The 19,563-nt window shown below is 37.1% G+C and overlaps 1 protein-coding gene across 17 annotated transcripts in view; it reads left to right on the top strand.

Moving 5' to 3' along the window:
• ADD1 (adducin 1) overlaps window positions 1-19,563 on the top strand; it is a 125,086-nt gene that overhangs the window by 67,058 nt on the left and 38,465 nt on the right. For all 17 annotated transcript variants that reach the window (XM_039540033.1, XM_039540031.1, XM_039540036.1 and 14 more), the window contains 7 exons: window positions 4-166; window positions 1,092-1,243; window positions 12,251-12,331; window positions 14,487-14,636; window positions 15,914-16,057; window positions 16,210-16,308; window positions 16,747-16,923. In XM_039540033.1, the coding sequence (XP_039395967.1) occupies window positions 4-166; window positions 1,092-1,243; window positions 12,251-12,331; window positions 14,487-14,636; window positions 15,914-16,057; window positions 16,210-16,308; window positions 16,747-16,923 (966 nt within the window). The remainder of the gene's footprint in view (window positions 1-3; window positions 167-1,091; window positions 1,244-12,250; window positions 12,332-14,486; window positions 14,637-15,913; window positions 16,058-16,209; window positions 16,309-16,746; window positions 16,924-19,563) is intronic.

Below are 19,563 nucleotides of genomic sequence, written 5' to 3'. Positions count from 1 at the left end.
TAGGCCTTTTGTGAAGAATTGGAATCCATGATCCAGGAACAGTTTAAGAAAGGAAAAAACCCAACAGGCTTGTTGGCTTTACAGCAGATTGCAGATTTCATGACAACAAATATACCAAATGTCTACCCAGCGGCACCACAAGGTGGAATGGCTGCATTAAACATGAGTGAGTGTACAGGGATCATTTGTGATAAAGATGTGCCACAACTTGTAATGGGTACTTGAATTATTTTTAAGGAAGTTTTGAAATGAAGGTACAATGTTGTGAACAAGCTGAAATACCAGCCCATTTTGTTTGCAGGGATGCTGTAAAAATAAACAAATCAGTTAAAGTAACTTGTAAATGCTGGAGTGATATAAAGACTAATTATTTGTGTATATTGTTTATATCAGCGGTTCTGAAACTGTGACTCCGGACCCCAGAGTGGGTCGCGACCCGGTTTAAATGGGGTCACCAGGGCTGGCATTAGACTTGCTGGGGCCTGTGGCTGAAGCCAAAAGTCCAAGCCCCACCGTACTTAGGGCTTCAGCCTTGGGCGATGTGTGTCAGGTTACAGCCCCCACCCACTCAGGGCTGAAGCCCTCAAGCTTAGGCTTCATCCCCCTCCTCCCCAGGAGGGCGGGGTTCAGGCTTCGGCTTTGGCCCCGCTGCCCAGGGCGGAGGGGCTCTGTCTTCGGTCCTCCTTCCTGGGGTCATGTAGTAATTTTGGTTGTCAGAAGGGGGTTGCAGTGCAATGAAGTTTGAGAACCCCTAGTTTATATTAAAGCCATTTTAAATTAGACATGTTAATTGAAAAATACACTGTCACTAATAATCTGCAATACAGCTGAATAATGCGATCTGTATTTCACAAATCTTTACCAAATGAGCTATCCATGGGAAAATGAAATGCTCAATTTCAGAGGTCTAGCTGGTGGAGGCTAGAAAGTATGTCCCTTTTGAAACTAATAATTTTTTACTTCTTTGGTTGTTCAGTCAACTGACAGTAGCATTATAAAAACGGCTACAATAGATGTGGCAGAATGTTGTTGGACATTAACTGAGATATTGAGCACATGATTTATATATACTTTTTCTTCGTCCATTTCAGGTCTTGGAATGGTGACACCAGTGAATGACCTTAGAGGGTCGGATTCCATTGCTTATGAGAAAGGGGAGAAGTTATTGCGATGTAAATTAGCAGCTTTCTACAGACTAGCAGATCTCTTCGGGTGGTCTCAGCTTATTTACAATCATATAACAGTGAGTATTGGATCAACACATAGCTAAACAATTGCTCTATAGATAGATATTTTCCACCTCTTTCCCACTCTCTTATTGATTGCAACAGAAATGAAGTGGTATTGAAAACAGTATAATAGAGAAGAGATTCATCACGGCATGTCAAGAATTAAGAATAGAACAGCTTGGATGTCAGCCAGTTTAGCTTGAATAGAGTCTTAAGAGACTGTACACCAAAGTCCTCCTGTTGAAACACGTTTTTTTGTGTTTTTTTCCAAAGGCTCAAGCATGTAATGTCTTAAGTGGAATGAATAATTTTTATTTACCATTCAATAGGCAACTTCTTAGGGTTCTTTTTCAATATAATAAAATGTCTATTTGTGTTAATCATTTAATTAAATATTACTGAAAATTATGAAAATGCCTATAGTACAATAGTAACTTTTTCTGAGAATCAGAAACCCCTGGTACATTTGATCTTTGAACACTTAGCTTAACACTCTCTGCCAGCTATTTTCATTGTGACTGAGTGAGTAATTACTGGCACTTATAATAATACTTGACAGAATGACTGGCAGCGCAGGGAGGTGTCATGAGCCAGATGAGGGGCTAAAATGGGTGTCATAATTAGTCACAGCTGTAGTAGGAAATCCAGTCTATTGTCTTCATAACAGAGCTGAATTGTGTATGGATATTCCAAATGTGAAGTTGTTGTTCTGGCATATTACAGTGGCTGCCCTTAATTTTTTTTCAATTGGTTTAGATGACTAATGTTACTATTTAAATTAATGATGACATTTATTATTACTGATAAGTATTTTCTTGAGTATCTAAAGTCAGTGGTGCGCACTTTGTAAAAACAAATAGCTCTTGCCCATCCATGACACAACCAGTGAGGGTCATAAATAAAGGAAAAGGTTCACTGAAAGGCAACTGTGATGCTAATAAGATCGCGTAGTTTCTTGTTAAAGAATATAAACATCTTAATGGTTCCAGTAACAATTTTTTTTTATACCTCCCCCGTCACTTTGGATAGGTGAGCTGACAGAATTGATACAGTAATAGAGACTTGAATGATGTAACGGGGTGCCTTTCTAAGCCTAAAATTCATAAACATATCTATACCTTCTTCCATGGCTCAGAGTAGGTATAGAGGTAGGTATATAAAGACTGGCATCACTGATAGATTAGTGAGGAAAAAGGCACATGAAAGGAGCTGCTGGCAGAGCTGTAGGGTCTCTGAAACAAGGCTATAAGAAGTTTGAAGTTGATGCATAGTGCAGTGGGGAGCTGGTGAGGTTGCTGACATTGATATGAAAGATGATTTTGACAGCAGCATTTTGGATAGACTGTAGAGGGCAAGATTAGCATCAAAAGGTCCTGAGAGAGATTGCAGTATTCAAGGCAAGAGTTGATTCTGACATGAAAGAATGATTTGGCAATAAGCATGGAAAGAAATTTTTAGAAATGTGATTAAAAAGCAACAGTGCATCTTCAATGCCTAGATGGAAGGTGAAAAGGAGAAGGAAGGGTTAAATTTTATCCACTCTCCATCCACCCTTCTCCCCACCCCCAAGTTATGAGGAGGATGGTAGTATTATCAACCCTAATGAAGAACGGGATATCATACTGGATTTAAGTGAGAAGCTTTCTGGTTGTGGTCATGTCAAGCTTGAGGTGACAGTGAGCCATCGAAGCTGATGTGTCGCAGTATAAGGAATGATAGTTTTACTACAGTTTTATTATCAGTCAAAATTGGCAAGCGTATAAGGGAAATAATGCCAATATAAAAGTACTAATTTGCTACTTTATTGCAGTAATTAAATACATTTCAGATGGGATGTACAAACACTGTATGAGAGACATGAATTTAAATGGTCAGTTGACCCCTTAGTTGCATGTGTTTTGTGGCATCATTTCTCAAGCCATGAGACTCACCTTCCAGAGGAGTCATCCATCTCTTCCGGGGAGAAACAAGCAAGCCTTTTTTTCTCCCTTAATTGCTTTTTGACTTAGGCTCCTCTTTGCCAATTTCTGTTTTCACTGAGTATTAAATTAAAAGGAAATATTGGGAAGGAAAAATAATCAGGCTGCCTGTTAGTAAGTTAGGGTTTGGTTGTTTTTTTTTTTTTTTTAAAGAACTGTTTTTTGTTTTTAAAGAACTGTTTAAAAAGATATTTCTTGAGGCCACTTTTAAAAATGTCTTCATCAGGTTAAGCCTGGCAGTAATTTGGTAGAGGAGTGTCATGATAATGTGTGAAGAATGTTACATTTTTGAAGCAGTATGTTTACAGTACCATCATGCAAGTGTTTTTCTGAACATAATTAAAATAAGCATCCATTTGCTATTGATTGAGTGGAAATAGCTATACAAACTACTAATTGACAAATGATCTGTAATGATAAGTAATAGTCATGGTGTTAAAGACAGAATTAAGACACTCCATGATGTGCACCAGGGGACTATTAATACATATCTTGTGTGTGAAAGAATTTTTATATATGATCTTCTGTGTTGACAGTCATCTAAAATAACCTCTTACCTCTAAAGTTAGAGAAGGAAAATTAGTCTCACTATGACCCTCCTCTCCATTTGTCTTTCCATGAAAGTTTCCTTTATGTGTGGGATAACTCTTTCCTTAGTTCCACTAAGTGAGACTGATAGATGGTACCGTACTTTGAGTGACTGGAGGTAGCAATGCTTATTGAAAAGAGTCAGATTTTTGTTGAATATAAATCTGGTGATGCTGTAGATTGGCATTCATACAGCTCTGACCCTTAAAAAGAAAAAAGTACAAATGTTCTTAATCTGAAATGGGCCCAATAGCCTCACTTAATACTCTTATTCTATTTCTGTAGCAAGCATCTTACTATGTCAGGGAACTCTCCACTAGCAAAGATCTGGCAAAGGCAGCTCCACTACCTGTTGTGTCAGCCATCCACCCACAAATCCCTTTGTATAAAGAGGGAGGCAGGACCATATTGGGGGCATTCCAGGGGCCGAGCATAGGCAGGAGGAGGTAGAGCGGCAGAGTAGAGCTTTGCTACACCCAATCTTCCACTAACATAAATTATGGCCGCCCCTGTGCAGCCCTAACTTGACCTGCCGCCAGGCAGCTGTGAATCAAGGAGTTGGAGAATCAAGCCCCCTGTTTCAAAAGCCCCATATGGGAGATACAAATATGGTGGTAAAAATATTTACAAGCAAGAATTGTCCAGAAGGCATTGAGTGTGTGTATATATATCCCTTATCAAATCTTTAGAATATTTTAAGCAGTAGTTACCAGTCATATCAAGGGCTCAGTCTAATGGAAAATAAAGACATTACAGGAGAACCTCAGAGTTACAAATACCTCGGGAATGGAGGTTGTTCATAACTCTGAAATGTTCATAGCTCTGAACAAAATGTTATGGTTGTTCTTTCACAAGTTTACATCTGAACATTGATTTAATACAGCTTTGAAACTTTTCTATGCAGAAGAAAAATGCTGCTTTTAACCATCTTAATTTAAATGAAACAGGCACAGAAGTAGTTTCCTACATTGTCAAATCTTTTTTTTTAAACTTCCCTTTATTTTTTTTAGTAGTTTGTTTAACATAGTACTGTACTGTATTTTGTTTGGTTGGGTTTTTTGGGTCTCTGCTGCTTCCTGATTGCATATTTCTGGTACCAGATGAGCTGTGTGGTTGACCAGTCCGTTAGTAACTCTGAGGTTCTACTGTATTTCTTTCCTGATAGTTGTCCAATGTGGACCCATCAAACTGGACAGTTGCTCTCATGTTGTTGTGGAATGAACATATAAGACTTAACAGGGTTGGTGGGCATCCTCTCTTTTTCTAGTATTGCAAACAGACCTGCGCTGTGTCAGATGCTTTGGTTAGGTTCACAAAGGCAATATACAATGGTTTTGCTCTCTGCACTTTTCTTGGAGTTGAAAATATCATTTCTGTGTTCTTGCCCCTACATTATTTTGAATCTTCTTCTCGGTACTCTTGAACTGTGTGTTTAAGGACATGAAAGATGGAGCGTATCTCCACACAAGTTCAGCTGGGAAACTCTTCAACCTGTTCCAACTTAAGTCAAAGACCAAAGTCAAAAAGATGCTAATAAGGGAACTTCTGTTCACTGATGATGCTGCCCTCATAGCCCACAACGAAGATCTACTACAAGAACTCATGGACCACCTTTCAAGTGCCTGTCAGGCATTTGCTCTCACCATCAGCATCAAGAAAACGGTTGAATTCGGACAGGGGGTTCCACAAGATCCTTCAATTACCTTAAATGCAAACCAGCTAAATTTAATCCAAAGGTTCAGCTACTTAGTTTCTACAGTGACCACCAACCTCTCACCGGATGAAGAGCTAAATGTTTGCATTGGAAAGGCTACCACCACCTTTAGCAAACTTACTAAAAGAGCATGGAACAACTTAAAGCTTAACATCAAGACCAAAATGCTAGTGTACCAAGCTTGCATCATCTGCACACTCATGGATGGTGGGGAAACATGGACAGCTTATCCTTTTCTCCTGATGAGCATAAACAGTTTCCGCCTATGTTGTTTATGCCTCACACTCAACGCCAAATGGCAGTATAAAGTCACCAACGCAGAGGTTCTTCAAAGGGTAAATTTACCAAGTGTGACAGCCCTGCACAAGCAAAGACCACTGCACTGGCTGGGTCATCTGAGGTTGGAAGACGGACGCATACCCAAAGACATGCTATATCGGGGGCTATCATAGGGAACAAGAACAACAGGACGTCCCAAGCTTTGCTATAAAGACACATGCAAGTGAGCTCTGAAGGAATTTGGAATTGATCCTGACCAATGGGAAATCTTGGCAAGTGATTGTAACAAGTGGCGCCATCATCTCCATCAGGGCATCAAAGTCCATGACAGGAGCGGGCTCCTACAGCTTGAAGAGAAAACAGCCTGTAGGAAGCAAGCAGCTCCCATCTGAGATACGTACATTTGCAATAACTGCCAAAGATCATGCAAATCTCGGATTAGACTATTCAGTCACATGAGACATTGCAAACCATCTACATCATAGGCTGCAGTTCCCACCGTCTCTTGCAGACTAAAAGATGCCCACAAGTCTTTCCTGATAATAACCACTAACTAGATTGAGGGGAAAAAAGCACTATATCTAAATAGTTTGATTATAAATGTTGAAATGCTATCAATATACATAACAAAACTATCGATTTGAACCATAAAAGGTAGCAAAGAAAGCTTTCCTCACAGTGTCAGACTCAAAGATCAGTGTTTGCAGTTCAGTTTTCTCCTTACATTTTAGCTTGAACCAGACTCACCTTTTTGCCCAAATCTAGAGCCATTCTTCTTAAGTTGCTTATTAATTTATTACATCTCTAAAAATTAAATTGTATCTTCATGGGTATTTTGCTTTATATGGAGAACTGTTTCTGTTCTCCTCTTTCAGGTTATACTTATGAAAATTGTTCATTTTATGCAAGTGGCATTGCTAAGATGGGGAGAGATGAAGGAAATTTTGTTCTCACAATAACTTTCAATTATCTGTGACATTCAAGATCAGAACTTCTCCTAAAATTCCATTTTTCTCTTTTCCTGGGTTGCAGAATTCTATATAAGTAAATTATTTATGGCTAATAGTAGGGGAAGCAGGCAAACTTAAATGGTGAGAACATATAGACTAATATTTGTACCACTTGTACAAAATAGAGCATAAATAGTGATCTGTAGATGACCTTAAAAGCTTGACTTAAGAGCTGAACATAAATGGTTCCATGTAGAGGACTCCTTCCTCTATTGGTTTGTTGTGTAACCACGTAATATGGTTCACCCTTTACTCATTATCCATTGGAGGAAGTGTTGTCATTTTGAAAAATTGATCTAGTATGTTAAAAATAACCTCCAAATAGCTGTTAATGAAACAGTGACCATAAACAACTATTAGGGCTGTTGTGCGTATTTGCACAAAGATGATTGGGGTTGACACTCTTTGTTTCTTACCTCTCTTTTTGATAAAGCGCCTTATTAACTTTATAGGTCTTTATGTATTACTGGATGTATTTGCCTTGCATATTTGCTTTAAAAGTTGTACAGTTTTGTCCACTTAAAAACTTTATACTAATTAAACGAGTCCTATAAATTGAAGACTTTATATTGTACTTGCATTAAATTTAACAGCTGGTCTTACTGATATTGGATGTGTGAAGTGCCTGAATTCCCTTGACCTTACATGAACAGGTCCCCACTGGGTGTTTGATTTGGAGTGCCTGCAGAAGTATAAACACTAATGACTGAGCAACAGTTAAATTAACGAGATGATAACATGGTACACAGTCAAGTGGGATCGCTTGAGTTATTGAAAAGACCATAGCTCTCCTTATGTATCTGGGTCAGTAGAGGTTAAGCTAATAGCAAGTCTTAAATCACCCTATGGTGACTGATTTACAGAGTGGTGTAAGTGTCTCTTATAAAAGGAGCTGTACTTGAACAATGGCATCTGTGAAGTAGAGACTTTAAATTAGAAGAGATGGAGGTGAGGTGTAAATTATATCCTAAAATATGAAGAGATCTCCATCAATCTTGGACCATTGGGATTAGAAAAAATAAAAGAATACTTTCTGGATTCTATTATCCTTTTTGGGGAGGAATCCTAGAATGGTAATTGTATAACAGGTGATACTTTTGGCACTGGATTCAGTCCCCATTGAAGTAAATGGACTTTGGGTCCTCTTTCTTTCTTTCTTTTTCTAAAGGCTAAAATTAGTATGAAATCTAGCCCTCTAATACCCCTTTTCCCCAGGAAAATCCCTTATGTAATGTAACAATGCATTAATCAATTTATTTGCTAGTTTAAAATCTAAAACCCATTTTGGAGTATAGAAAATTAGTTAACTTTATGTAGACATGTTCATTAATGGAGAAATGCACTTGAGGGTGACGGGGAACTAAATGATTAAAACAAAATAAGCAACTAAGGACTTTTTCTTTTACTATTTTATTTCTCTTATGGATCCATCTTATTTGTTTTATGTTTTATCTCTTGCATACAGAAAATATGTTTCAAACAAAGGACAAGCTATTAGTTTTGAAATGTCTCAAACCAGAGCTGAGAGATTGACTGCTCAGGCATCAGCCTTCAAATAACTGGAATGTGACCTACCGTATATGCTCATTCTTAAGCCAAATATTTTTGGTTAAAAAGTGATGCATCAAAGAGCAGGGGTCAGCTTATAAACGGGTCTGCACCAAAATTTGATGATTTTAAACTCTATGGAATAATTGAATTGAATATCTAATACCTTGTCCTTTTGTTTACCTGGAGCATTCACAGGCACGGAGCCCCTCAGTCTGTGAACGCTCCAGGTAAACAAAACGTTCAGTCCCGCTAGAGGCTTACCCTAATGGGCCAGGAGCCAAAGTTTGTCAACCCCTGAAAGATAGGATTGGCTTATGAAAGGGACATACAGTTTTTGCTATTTTTATCTAACCATCTTGGGGGGTCAGCTTATAAACGAATGGGCTAATGAACGAGGATATACGGCACTTGTTCCTAGAAGCAAACAACAACAATGTCTAGTTTTAGTTCATCCTGTCTGTGTAAAAAGAATTGGAATTGTGACTGCTCAATATTGTCTGCAATTTCAGATTGAGTGCCCTGCATTATACTATTTACCTTATTCTCAGCTGAACTGATGTGAGATTGACTGCTGTTCCCACCCTGAGAACGAGAGAGGACTTTCCCAGTGAGCAGATACTTAAGATGGAAATATAGGATTTATTTAAAGTATTAAGATGACTACCAAGAATGACAGAGTGTAAAAAGCCCAGCCAGAGAGGAACTGTATCTTCAAATAACTGTTAGGAATCTAAAAACTGAATTGTTGGCTGCATTGGCTCTTAGATTGGCATTTATAGACAATTGATCTCTGGAATATTATTTCCTGACTTTGAACCACATAAAACACATTCCATTTAATGTAGGGCTGTCAGTTAATCACAGTTAACTCACACGATTTAATCACGATTAAGCACAGTTTTAATCGCATTGTTAAACAATAGAATACCAATTGAAATTTATTAAATATTTGTGGCTGTTTTTCTACATTTTCAAATACATTGATTTCAATTACAACACAGAATACAAAGTGTACAGTGCTCACTTTATATTAATTTTATTACAAATGTTTGCACTGTAAAAAATAAACAGTATTTTTCAATTCACCTCATACAAGTACTGTAGTGCAATCTCTTTATCATGGAAGTGTAACTTACAAATGTAGATTTTTTTTTTTGTTACATCACTGCACTCGGAAACAAAACAATGCAAAACTTGAGAGCCTACAAATCCACTCAGTCCTACTTCTCATTTAGCCAATCGCTAGCACAAGCAAGTTTGTTTATATTTATGGGAGATAATGCTGCCCACTTCTTATTTACCAGTGTCACCAGAAAGTGAGAACAGGCTTTCAAATGGGACTTTTGTAGCTGGCATTGCAAGGTATTTACATGCCAGATCTGCTAAACATTCATATACTTCTTCATGCTTTGGCCACATTTCCAGAGGACAGGCTTCCATGCTGATGACACTTGTTAAAAAAATAATGTGTTAATTACATTTGTGACTGAACTCCTTGGGGGGAATTGTATGTCTCTGGCTCTATTTTATCCGCATTCTGCCATATATTTCATGTTATAGTAGTCTATGATGATGACCCAGCACGTTGTTCATTTTAAGAACACTTTTTGCTGCAGATTTGACAAAACCCAAAGAATGTACCAATGTGAGATTTCTAAAGACAGCTACAGCCCAGACCCAAGATTTCAGAACCTGAAGTGCCTTCCAAAATCTGAGAGGGATGAGGTGTGGATCATGCTTTCAGAAGTCTTAAGAGCAACACTCTGATGCGGAAACTACAGAACCCAAACCATCAAAAAGGAAAATCAACCTTCTGCTGATGGCATCTGACTCAGATGATAAAAATGAACATGTGTCGGGCCACACTGCTTTAGGTTGTTGTCGAGCAGAACCCATCATCAGTATGGACGCATGCTCTCTGGAATAGTGGTTGAAGCATGAAGGGACGTATGAATCTTTAGCACATCTGGGATGTAAATATCTTGCAACGCTGGCTACAACAGTGCCATGAGAACACCTGTTCTCGCTTTCAGGGTGACATTGTGAACAAGAAGCGAGCAGCATTATCTCCTGAAAAAATAAACATACTTGTTTGTCTGAGCAATTGGCTGAACAAGAAATAGGACATAGTGGACTTGTAGGCTCTAAAGTTTTACATTGTTTTATTTTTTAATGCAGTTATTTTTTGTACATAATTGTACAGTTGTAAGTTCAACTTTCATGCTAAAGAGATTGCACTATAATACTTGTATTAGGTGAATTGAAAAATACTATATCTTTTGTTTTTTACAGTGCAAATATTTGTAATAAAAATAAATATAAAGTGAGCACTGTACACTTTGTATTCTGTGTTTATAATTGAAATCAGTATATTTGAAAATGTAGAAAATGGTATTCTATTGTTTAACAGCTTGATCATGATTAATTTTTTTAATTGTGCGATTAATCGCAGTTAATTTTTTTAATTGCTTGACAGCTCTAATTTAATGTTACACATCAGCGATATGCAGACCTCAGTGGTTCAAGAGCCGAGCTAGTGATCAACGTTACCCGGAAGAGCCACAGTAGTGTGACTTCATTTTGTGTGTGTGTGTGTGTGTGTGTGTGTGTGTATAACTAATATTCTCACAGCAAAATGACCAAGTATTATTTTATCAACTATAGTTTGTTAATAACATAGTAAAAGCATCCTGATCGGTTAATAATTAAATCACACAGCGTTTTAATATCATGTGCTGCAAAGAGCCACTGGAAACGCATTAAAGAGCCGCTTGCAGCTTGTGAGTCTCAGTGTGAGTATCACTGTTATAAATAGTGAATAGACCTGAGAAAGCATCAAGTAGTTAGATCCTAATAAAATTCATGAATTAAAAAAGGAATGTGGGTTAATGGTAGAAGAGGAGATAAGAAAAGAATCATGCATTTAGTTTCATAAAACTACTAATGGATCATTTAGATGGAGGTTTGAGGTTGTCTATGGGACTATGAAAAACCATCCTATTTTGATCTCTGGTACAAGGGTGTGCACAGATAATCCATTGCTTTTGTTGATGTGTGCAGTTGAGCTAGTAGCACATCTTGAAGCATCCTTTGATCTATTTTACAACGTGGTATAAGTTATAATTCTACTTATACAGCAATAGCATCTAGAGGCCATAGCTACTTTGTGCACAGCACTCTAAAAACATAACAAAGATATGGTTCCTGCCCTAAACAGTTTACAAACTACAAATTAATTTTGAGTTATGAACTCCATCATCTGTGTGTTAAACCCTGAGGCAAACATTGCTATGTAAAGAGAAGGATAGTTGGTGGGGAGCCCCCAGGCATGCTACCTTCCCCACCACCATCAAAAGTCATTTACTTGACCTGGGTGGGATGAACCCTTTAAGATGTTCAAACCCTTTAGTTGGGTTGCTTAAATTTCCACAAGTTTTCTGCTTCATAATCCCACAATCCAGACGTTTTTCTAGGTTACTAATGCTATGGGTGACAATATTGCTTCTCCAAAACTGTGCTTCCTGTAGGGTATTAGGGAACCACTCATCTATCCAGGTTGTTATTGGTCCTTCATTATTGTAGGATCTGAGCACCCCCTTGGCGTCTTACTTATACCTTGGTCTTCCATCAGCCTGAGAGACTGTAGCCTGGGCCTCCCTGAGGCCTTATTAAAAATGGGCTGTTAGCAAGTGTACTATGGTTTAATAAATTATGTCAATTATAGTGGATATGGCATGACTGTTTGTTAGTTTATGCTTCTGGAATATGTACATCTCCCGTGTTCAACAACTCTTGTAATTTTATTGTATGGCATGTTTCCTAGGGCTTACAAAACAGAACTTGAATTTAAAATATTACAATTTTTTTGTAAAGGTTTAGCTTTCACTCTTGTATTTTTAGGCCAGAGTAAGTTCTGAGCAGGAGCACTTCCTGATTGTACCTTTTGGACTTCTTTACAGTGAGGTTTCTGCATCCAGTTTGGTAAGTGCTAATTTCTATTTCTATACCAATAGAACATGGATGTAAACATCTAAATTCTGTCTAACATATATGTATGTTAAACTTAGACAAGCATGTTTTAGAAGATACTACAAGTTATTTGCTGCAGTCTCATGGCCAGAACAGCTTTGTTGCCTGTTTTTTTTTTGTTTTTTTTTTTAAGAGTTTGACTGATTTCAGTATCCTTCATGCTGGAAGTAAGATACTTCTTTTTTAATGGACATAAAATTTCAGATTGTAATTTGAGTATAAACTCTTGGTCCTTATTTTTTTTCATATACTAAAATAAATCTATATTATCCTAAATTTTAATTTGAGGTATTAATTACATAAAAACTGCACAAGACTGAGAATGGGGAATTCCTGAGTTCTAGTCCTTTCTCCAACATTAATTCTCTCTGTTACCTTGGGCAATTTCTGTAATCTCTCTTCCTCAGTTTCTTCATGTACTTACAGTACCTGTTTTCTAGGTTAATATATATTTGTAGTTTAATGATTTTGCAGTGATTTCAAGACATGAAGTGCTAAGTATTTCCTTTGCTGCCTTTAATTCTGGATTACAGAAAGACAATAGATTTGGATTAACCAAGTATATTCTCTTTTCCAGATCTTGTTGAAAATAAATAGTAGTGCATAATAACAGGCCTAGACCTAGGGCAATGAGACTGTGGTGACTGATAGCCGAAAAATCAAAGTGGCACAGTTGTGTCAAAGGTTATAATTTTGTTTTTGTCATGTGACTTTCAGATATTGCTTGTGGGAGGGTAGTGTTATGAAGCCTCCTATGCAACTAAAAATCTCTTTTAAAAAAATAAATAAAGCCCAGTGATGCAAGACTGCTTTACTTCTCATCAAGCTCGAGGAAGATCCAGCAGTGACTCAGAGGCTTGTATACTGCAGCACCCCTCAAATGGACATAAAGCCATGGTACCATCCATGGGAATGCTGGAAGAATTTAACACTAAGGCTAATTCATTACTTATGCCTGTAGTGGCCACTGATCCCCAAACTAGATGTCTTAGTCCTCTCTGACGCTATTTTGGAAAACTGCATAGTTCTGTCTAAATTGGTGTTAGTATAAGTTGAGAACAGGATAAGAGAGAAAAGAGGGAAAATAACTGAACTCTGTATATTATTGTCTGCAACAATTAAAGAAAATCAAGACATTACCTGTAAGATTGAACTTCTGGAAAAACAAGCATTCAGTACAAATCTGTGGCTATGGTGTGTCCTAGTAAGCCTAGAGGGCAAGAATTTAATTGCATTTCTTAATCAACTAGTATCTAAGGTTCTCAAAATTAAACACTACTGATGGTCCAATTTACATATAAAGAGTCTACATACTTTCAAAGACAGCTTTCGTTGCCAATCAAAGACCAAAGTAAAGTATTCTATACATAGTCTCAAGATTCATTGACAACCTGTAACTACTTGTTTGCATCCGGAAAGGAAAAAGAAATCAAGTATAAAAAGGATCAGATTTCTTTCTTTCTAGATTTGAGATTAATCAATGAGGAAAAAGAGGGGCCTGAATAACATTCCAGGAGCTGAATGTTAAGGGAACCTTATTATTAGCAGCTAAACAAAGGTGACCTGAAAAGAAGTAGGCAAAGTAGTGAGCTTGTACTCTTTCTTGTTACATTATGATGTATAAAAGAGGACTGAAAGGTTGTGTTAGTTTTCTAAAAAGCTTTTTCTCCTTGCTTGTTTTTTTACATTAGTAATTCAGGCCATGTCTAGGCTGAAAGACCCTCTGATCAGTGAAGAACTAGTGGAAATGTCATCACAAGAATCAAGGGAGTGAAAGTTGAACAATGTAGAGGGGGGAAATAATTTCTTCATACAATTGCTTGTTGATGGATTTACAAAAGAGCAATGATATAGAAAGCTCATTTTGTGTTACTGTAAACCAATTCTACAGGAGTTAAAAATATATTGATCTTAAAGCTTAATATTGTTGCTGTTAATGGCATTGGTTTATATACATTTATATGTAACGTTCTGTTGTGTAGTATGATATTGTTAAACTACAATAATATAATTTTTAAAACCGCTATAGGAAGATGCTGAATTAAATACGTTTGGGACAACAATAACTTATAAAACTTTTTATTACAATGTTTTCTTATATTGTCAGGTTAAAATCAATATTCAAGGAGATATAGTTGATCGTGGAAGCACTAACTTGGGAGTAAACCAAGCTGGTTTTACGTTGCACTCTGCAATTTATGCCGCTCGACCTGACATTAAATGCATTGTTCATATCCATACACCAGCAGGAGCAGCGGTAAGCAGTTCCTCTTACTGTAGATTTTAAGAGAAGTGCAGCTGGTCCCAAGTAGTCATATATTTACTTAATAGTTTAAGGGCTTGATCCCCTTAAACCTGTATTCTAATGGGGAGTCCTATTTGAAGTCAAATAGTTAATGAGCCTATTCATGAGGGGGAGGGATAGCTCAGTGGTTTGAGCATTGGCCTGCTAAACCCAGGGTTGTGAGTTCAATCCTTGAGGGGGCCACTTAGGCATCTGGAGCAAAATCAGTACTTCATCCTGCTAGTGAAGGCAGGGGGCTGGACTGAATGACCTTTCAGGGTCCCTTCCAGTTCTATGAGATAAGTATATTTCCATATATCCATATTATATTATTGAGTATTCCTGCCCTGTGAGTGCTTGCAAAATTGGGCCCTGTCTGTGCTAATGTTGTTTATGAATATGAAATCTTGGATCAACATTTAGAAGTAACACTAGACAAATGGCAAATTTCAGATTGTAATAGAACCTTTTCAGTCAATGGGTCATAACAAGGTAAAGTGTCCTCCAGTGGCCCAGTAAGGCCCACTTTGTAATATTTTCTGCATATATATTTTATGTATTGGAGTACTTGCATCCTATCTACATTTTGTTCTGGTAGCACATCTGTAACTGTTTCACAGCACAAGTAGCAGCATTGATCACAAACAGTGGGCTTTGTGGATGCCCATGTTGACTTGTAGATCCCTGTTTTTATCCATCTCCAAGAACTAGTTATAAATCATTATCAGATCCACCTCAGAAGCTTTTTTAGGAGCCAACCCAGTGACTGAGTTTCAAATATTCAGGAAATTGCTTTACTGCAGTTCTTATTTTGATATTTTTCTTATTAAATTGATTCAGAACAGCAATAAAATGATTTTAAGGTGGATAACAAGACCGAAATTGAGTAAGTTCCTAATTTTGGATCATATTCTGAGGATTGTTGAAAGCTTTAACAATGGTTGTTATTTTTAACTGTGATTTTGTGTAATAAGCTGCAGGAAAGCTTGTCACTTATAATCTTGTATTTTAAAATATTCACTTAAAACAGAGTATGAATTAAGGATAAGAGGCTGATTTTCTAAATCTTTTCACATTTGTCTTGTCTTCTGACCAATCTTCAGTTCTCCTGCTTTTAAATGTCTCAGTTGTATTTAAATATTAACAATGAAATTTCACCCTCCACTACACACATTAGTGTATATAATGTACACCAATGACTTCTTGTTTTTATTTATTTCTCTCTCAAAATCTACTGTTATCTTTCTCAGGTTTCTGCAATGAAGTGTGGTCTCTTGCCAATTTCACCAGAAGCACTCTCTCTTGGAGAAGTGGCCTATCATGACTACCATGGTATTCTGGTTGATGATGAAGAAAAAGTGTTAATTCAGAAAAATTTGGGACCTAAAAGCAAGGTCAGCTATTCCATACATAGGTCGAAATTAAAAGAAAATCGTGATTTTTTTTTTAATTGGAAATGGGAAGGAAGGGAGGTATGTTTGTTTAGTTCTTGGCAGGTAGGTTTCTTGTAGCAGCTCATATGCCTTGCAATGTCTATTTCTTCTAGGTCCTTATTCTCAGAAACCATGGCTTGGTATCAGTTGGGGAGACCGTTGAAGAGGCTTTCTACTATATTCATAATCTAGTAGTTGCCTGTGAGATTCAAGTAAGAATCTTAATATATTATATAATGAATCTGCTATCTTTTAACAACATGATACATAACCTTCAAACAGATGGTGGATAGTTGAATGATTAAGAAGTGACAGTTTCAATCTAAACTAACAAAATAAAGATTCCTGGATTGACTTCATTATGCAGGAGCAACTGCACTGATAGTTTAGCAACTGTGTTCAGCTGGTAACTACTGATCTTACAAATATCTCCCAAATCATCAGTCTACTTTTCATTAATGCAAGAGTGTTGCGACATGTAATTTTTCACATTGCTTAAAATGCTTTCCTTATTACAAGGTCATAATGATTTATTTAATTTTAAAATGTAAGATTAGAATTTGCAAAATAGAAGAGAGTGCTTCTGCTGTTTCTGTAACTATCCAGTGTTCATGTTAAAAAAATTAAAATATGGTTTAATTATTTTTAAGGTACGTACTCTGGCCAGTGCAGGTGGGCCGGACAACTTAGTGCTGTTAGACCCTGGGAAATACAAAGCCAAATCTCGTTCTCCTGAGTCTCCAGCAGCTGAGGGTACTGTATCCCATCCAAAATGGCAGATTGGAGAGCAGGAGTTTGAAGCCCTTATGCGAATGCTTGATAATCTGGTAAAGCAAATAACATCATATTACATGATGAATGCAAAATTCTTCCTTAAATGCTATAAAGAAACTAAGTTGTTTGTTTGTTTTTTCAGTTTTTTGGTCATGTTTTACTTTTTTTATTTGCTGACAGTTTGATTCTTGAGATTTCAAAATACTGAGTTTTTCTTAGGTTAGTGTCTAGGCTATAATGTGAAAAAAGAACCATGTAGGTTAATTCATTTATTAATCTTTAATCTGAGTATTTAAAGCTTCTGTGTAAAGTAGAATAGTCAGGTACGGCCTGATTCAAAGCCCACTAAAGTCAGTGGAAAGACTCTTCTTGATGTCAGTGGGCTTTGGATCAGTCCTTAATGTTCATACTCATTAGGTTCTGTACCTCTTGTAACACAGACTGGTTCCTTTTGTCAGTTGTGATTGTGGTGCATGCAGCCTCTCCAGATAATAACATGCAGCTGTCTCCTTACCCCTTAACAAAAAGGCGGAGTTTAAAGGTGAACTTGGACTTCTCAGGATGTCACATTGTTAGAGGGGTCTTTGGGTATTAACCCAGAATGGTGGTCCATATAGCTCCATTGATAGAACATTTGTCTGAGGGTCATACGTTAAAGTCTACACAATCACTCTGAATAATGCCCAGCAATGATATTGCCTGTGATATAGATTATGATTCAGATTAAATCTTTACCCATCTTGAAGTTAGGATATTTTTAGAGAGATTGGGTATTCCCGGTGTCTGGAACAATCTTTCTTTCTTTCTTTCTTTCAACAAAACCATTTCCAGTGTCCAAAGCTCAGTATGAGCAATCACTGAGTGAGCAATCATTGCTATTTCTACATACAGCCACTACGTTACTATGAAAGTTTGTTTTATCCTGTCCCAATTTGTCTTAAAATTCAGAGCTTTTCTACCATACTGAGCTGTTTTAATGTATCCTACAAAACTGACATGCTTTGACTAGCCACAAAAGGCTGTTAAAGAGAGATGCCAACAACACCATCTTTCCCTACGCTCCGTGAACCCTCAACCTGGAGAGAGACCAGAGGTTGTTCCCAAACTTTTATCTCCCATGCAGCAGCCCTCAATAAATGCCATTTCAACCGAGAGAGAGAGAGTGTGTGTGTGTGTGTTTAAAAACATGGAATTAAATTGTGTTAAACTATATATTTCCTTTTTAAAAAAAAAATTTAAGAGTTAGAAAAGTTAAAACAGAAAGGACCATATGTTTAAGGTTAGAGTGTAATATCTAATGCATCATTCTAACACTTCTTGCTTCTCAACTTCCCTTTATTGCCAGACATTTGGTAATGTGTATTAACTGATGCAAAGAGCTTAAGAGCTTGGTTATGACATGACATTGGGGTGTGAGTGTATGGTCCATTACTTCATCTCTTATCAGACACACCCACCAGAAAAGTTTAAAGAGACAGAGGGTAATTTTGTAACATCCTGTATCTGAATTTAGCTGGGCTCTGGCTGCCAAGAGCAGCTTGTCTCAGGAAGTAGTGATATACAGATATACTGATACAATCCTGACTCGTAACAATTGTTACCATAGTTTTATGATATTAATATGGCTATTCTCCCTTCTCCCCAAAATAGTAAATGTGTACGAGTCCCCAGCCATATAGTCAACCATAGGTAATCTCCAACACCACTTTCCTATATCTGCTATCTACCTCCAGTCTGGATGCACTTTGGTTGGTGGAAAATGGGACATCGGCCAAGGCATCATTGCAGGGTAATAGTGCTTTACACATGGAACTACCTCAGAGGAAACTGACTAAAGATTACACAATTAGAGTCAAATTCTCTCTGCATCATGCTTCATTTATAAAGAATTTATTGCCACATGAAATGGACTATAATTACACTTTTCCCCTCTGTATCAAATTCAGAAGGCTTTGCATGTGGAAAATTTTGAGAGCCACTAACAAACAAGTAACAAACAGTAAGTTTCCTTTCAGTGTGTGAAGTGCTATTTTACCAAGAAGAAACCAAACTCAGAACAAAAGAGAAAGAAAGGGGAAAAAAAGGATGAGATGCTGGGAAGGGAAAGGAAAGACTAATTCAGAGAAACTAGGAGAAAACCAGAGAGAAGCCATGCAGTGGGGTGGAGTGCAAGTGTGAGGAGGAAAAGAGAGAGTAGGCAGAAAGAGTTGTAATATTCGTAACCTCAGTACTCACATAATCTTTTTATAAACAAAATTATGTAAACATTAAAAATGACCTACCATTGTATTTTGTAGCCTGTTAGCTTTCAGAATAATTATTTCACTACTACAAGCTAAATAAGTTTTGATACTGCAGGTGAAAGATTTCCCTCTTCCTCAACCCTATCCTCCATCTTCAATTACCTTTTATCCTACTCTCTTGTTTTTGATATCTTGGTGGAAACAACATTAAATTAATCAGTTTGAGTGCTAGATAACAGTGAAATAGGGTAAAAGTATAAATGAATAGACAGAATAAGATACTAGGAAAACTTGGAGATTTTGTGCAACTTTGATTTAAGTCTGACATTTTGAAGTTTCATTTGAGAATTGCATCAGACATACCAGAGAACACCAAATATGTTTCATTCCGGGAAGGAAGATGGGTTTCTGAAGACTAGGCCTCTTAGGGAGAATAATCAAAAACAGAGC

The sequence above is a fragment of the Mauremys reevesii genome, linkage group 5, assembly GCF_016161935.1.
Source record: "Mauremys reevesii isolate NIE-2019 linkage group 5, ASM1616193v1, whole genome shotgun sequence".
In the NCBI taxonomy this organism is placed as follows: domain Eukaryota; kingdom Metazoa; phylum Chordata; order Testudines; family Geoemydidae; genus Mauremys; species Mauremys reevesii.
The sequence above is the reverse complement of the archived record's forward strand: the minus strand, read 5'-3'. Positions and strand labels throughout refer to the sequence as shown.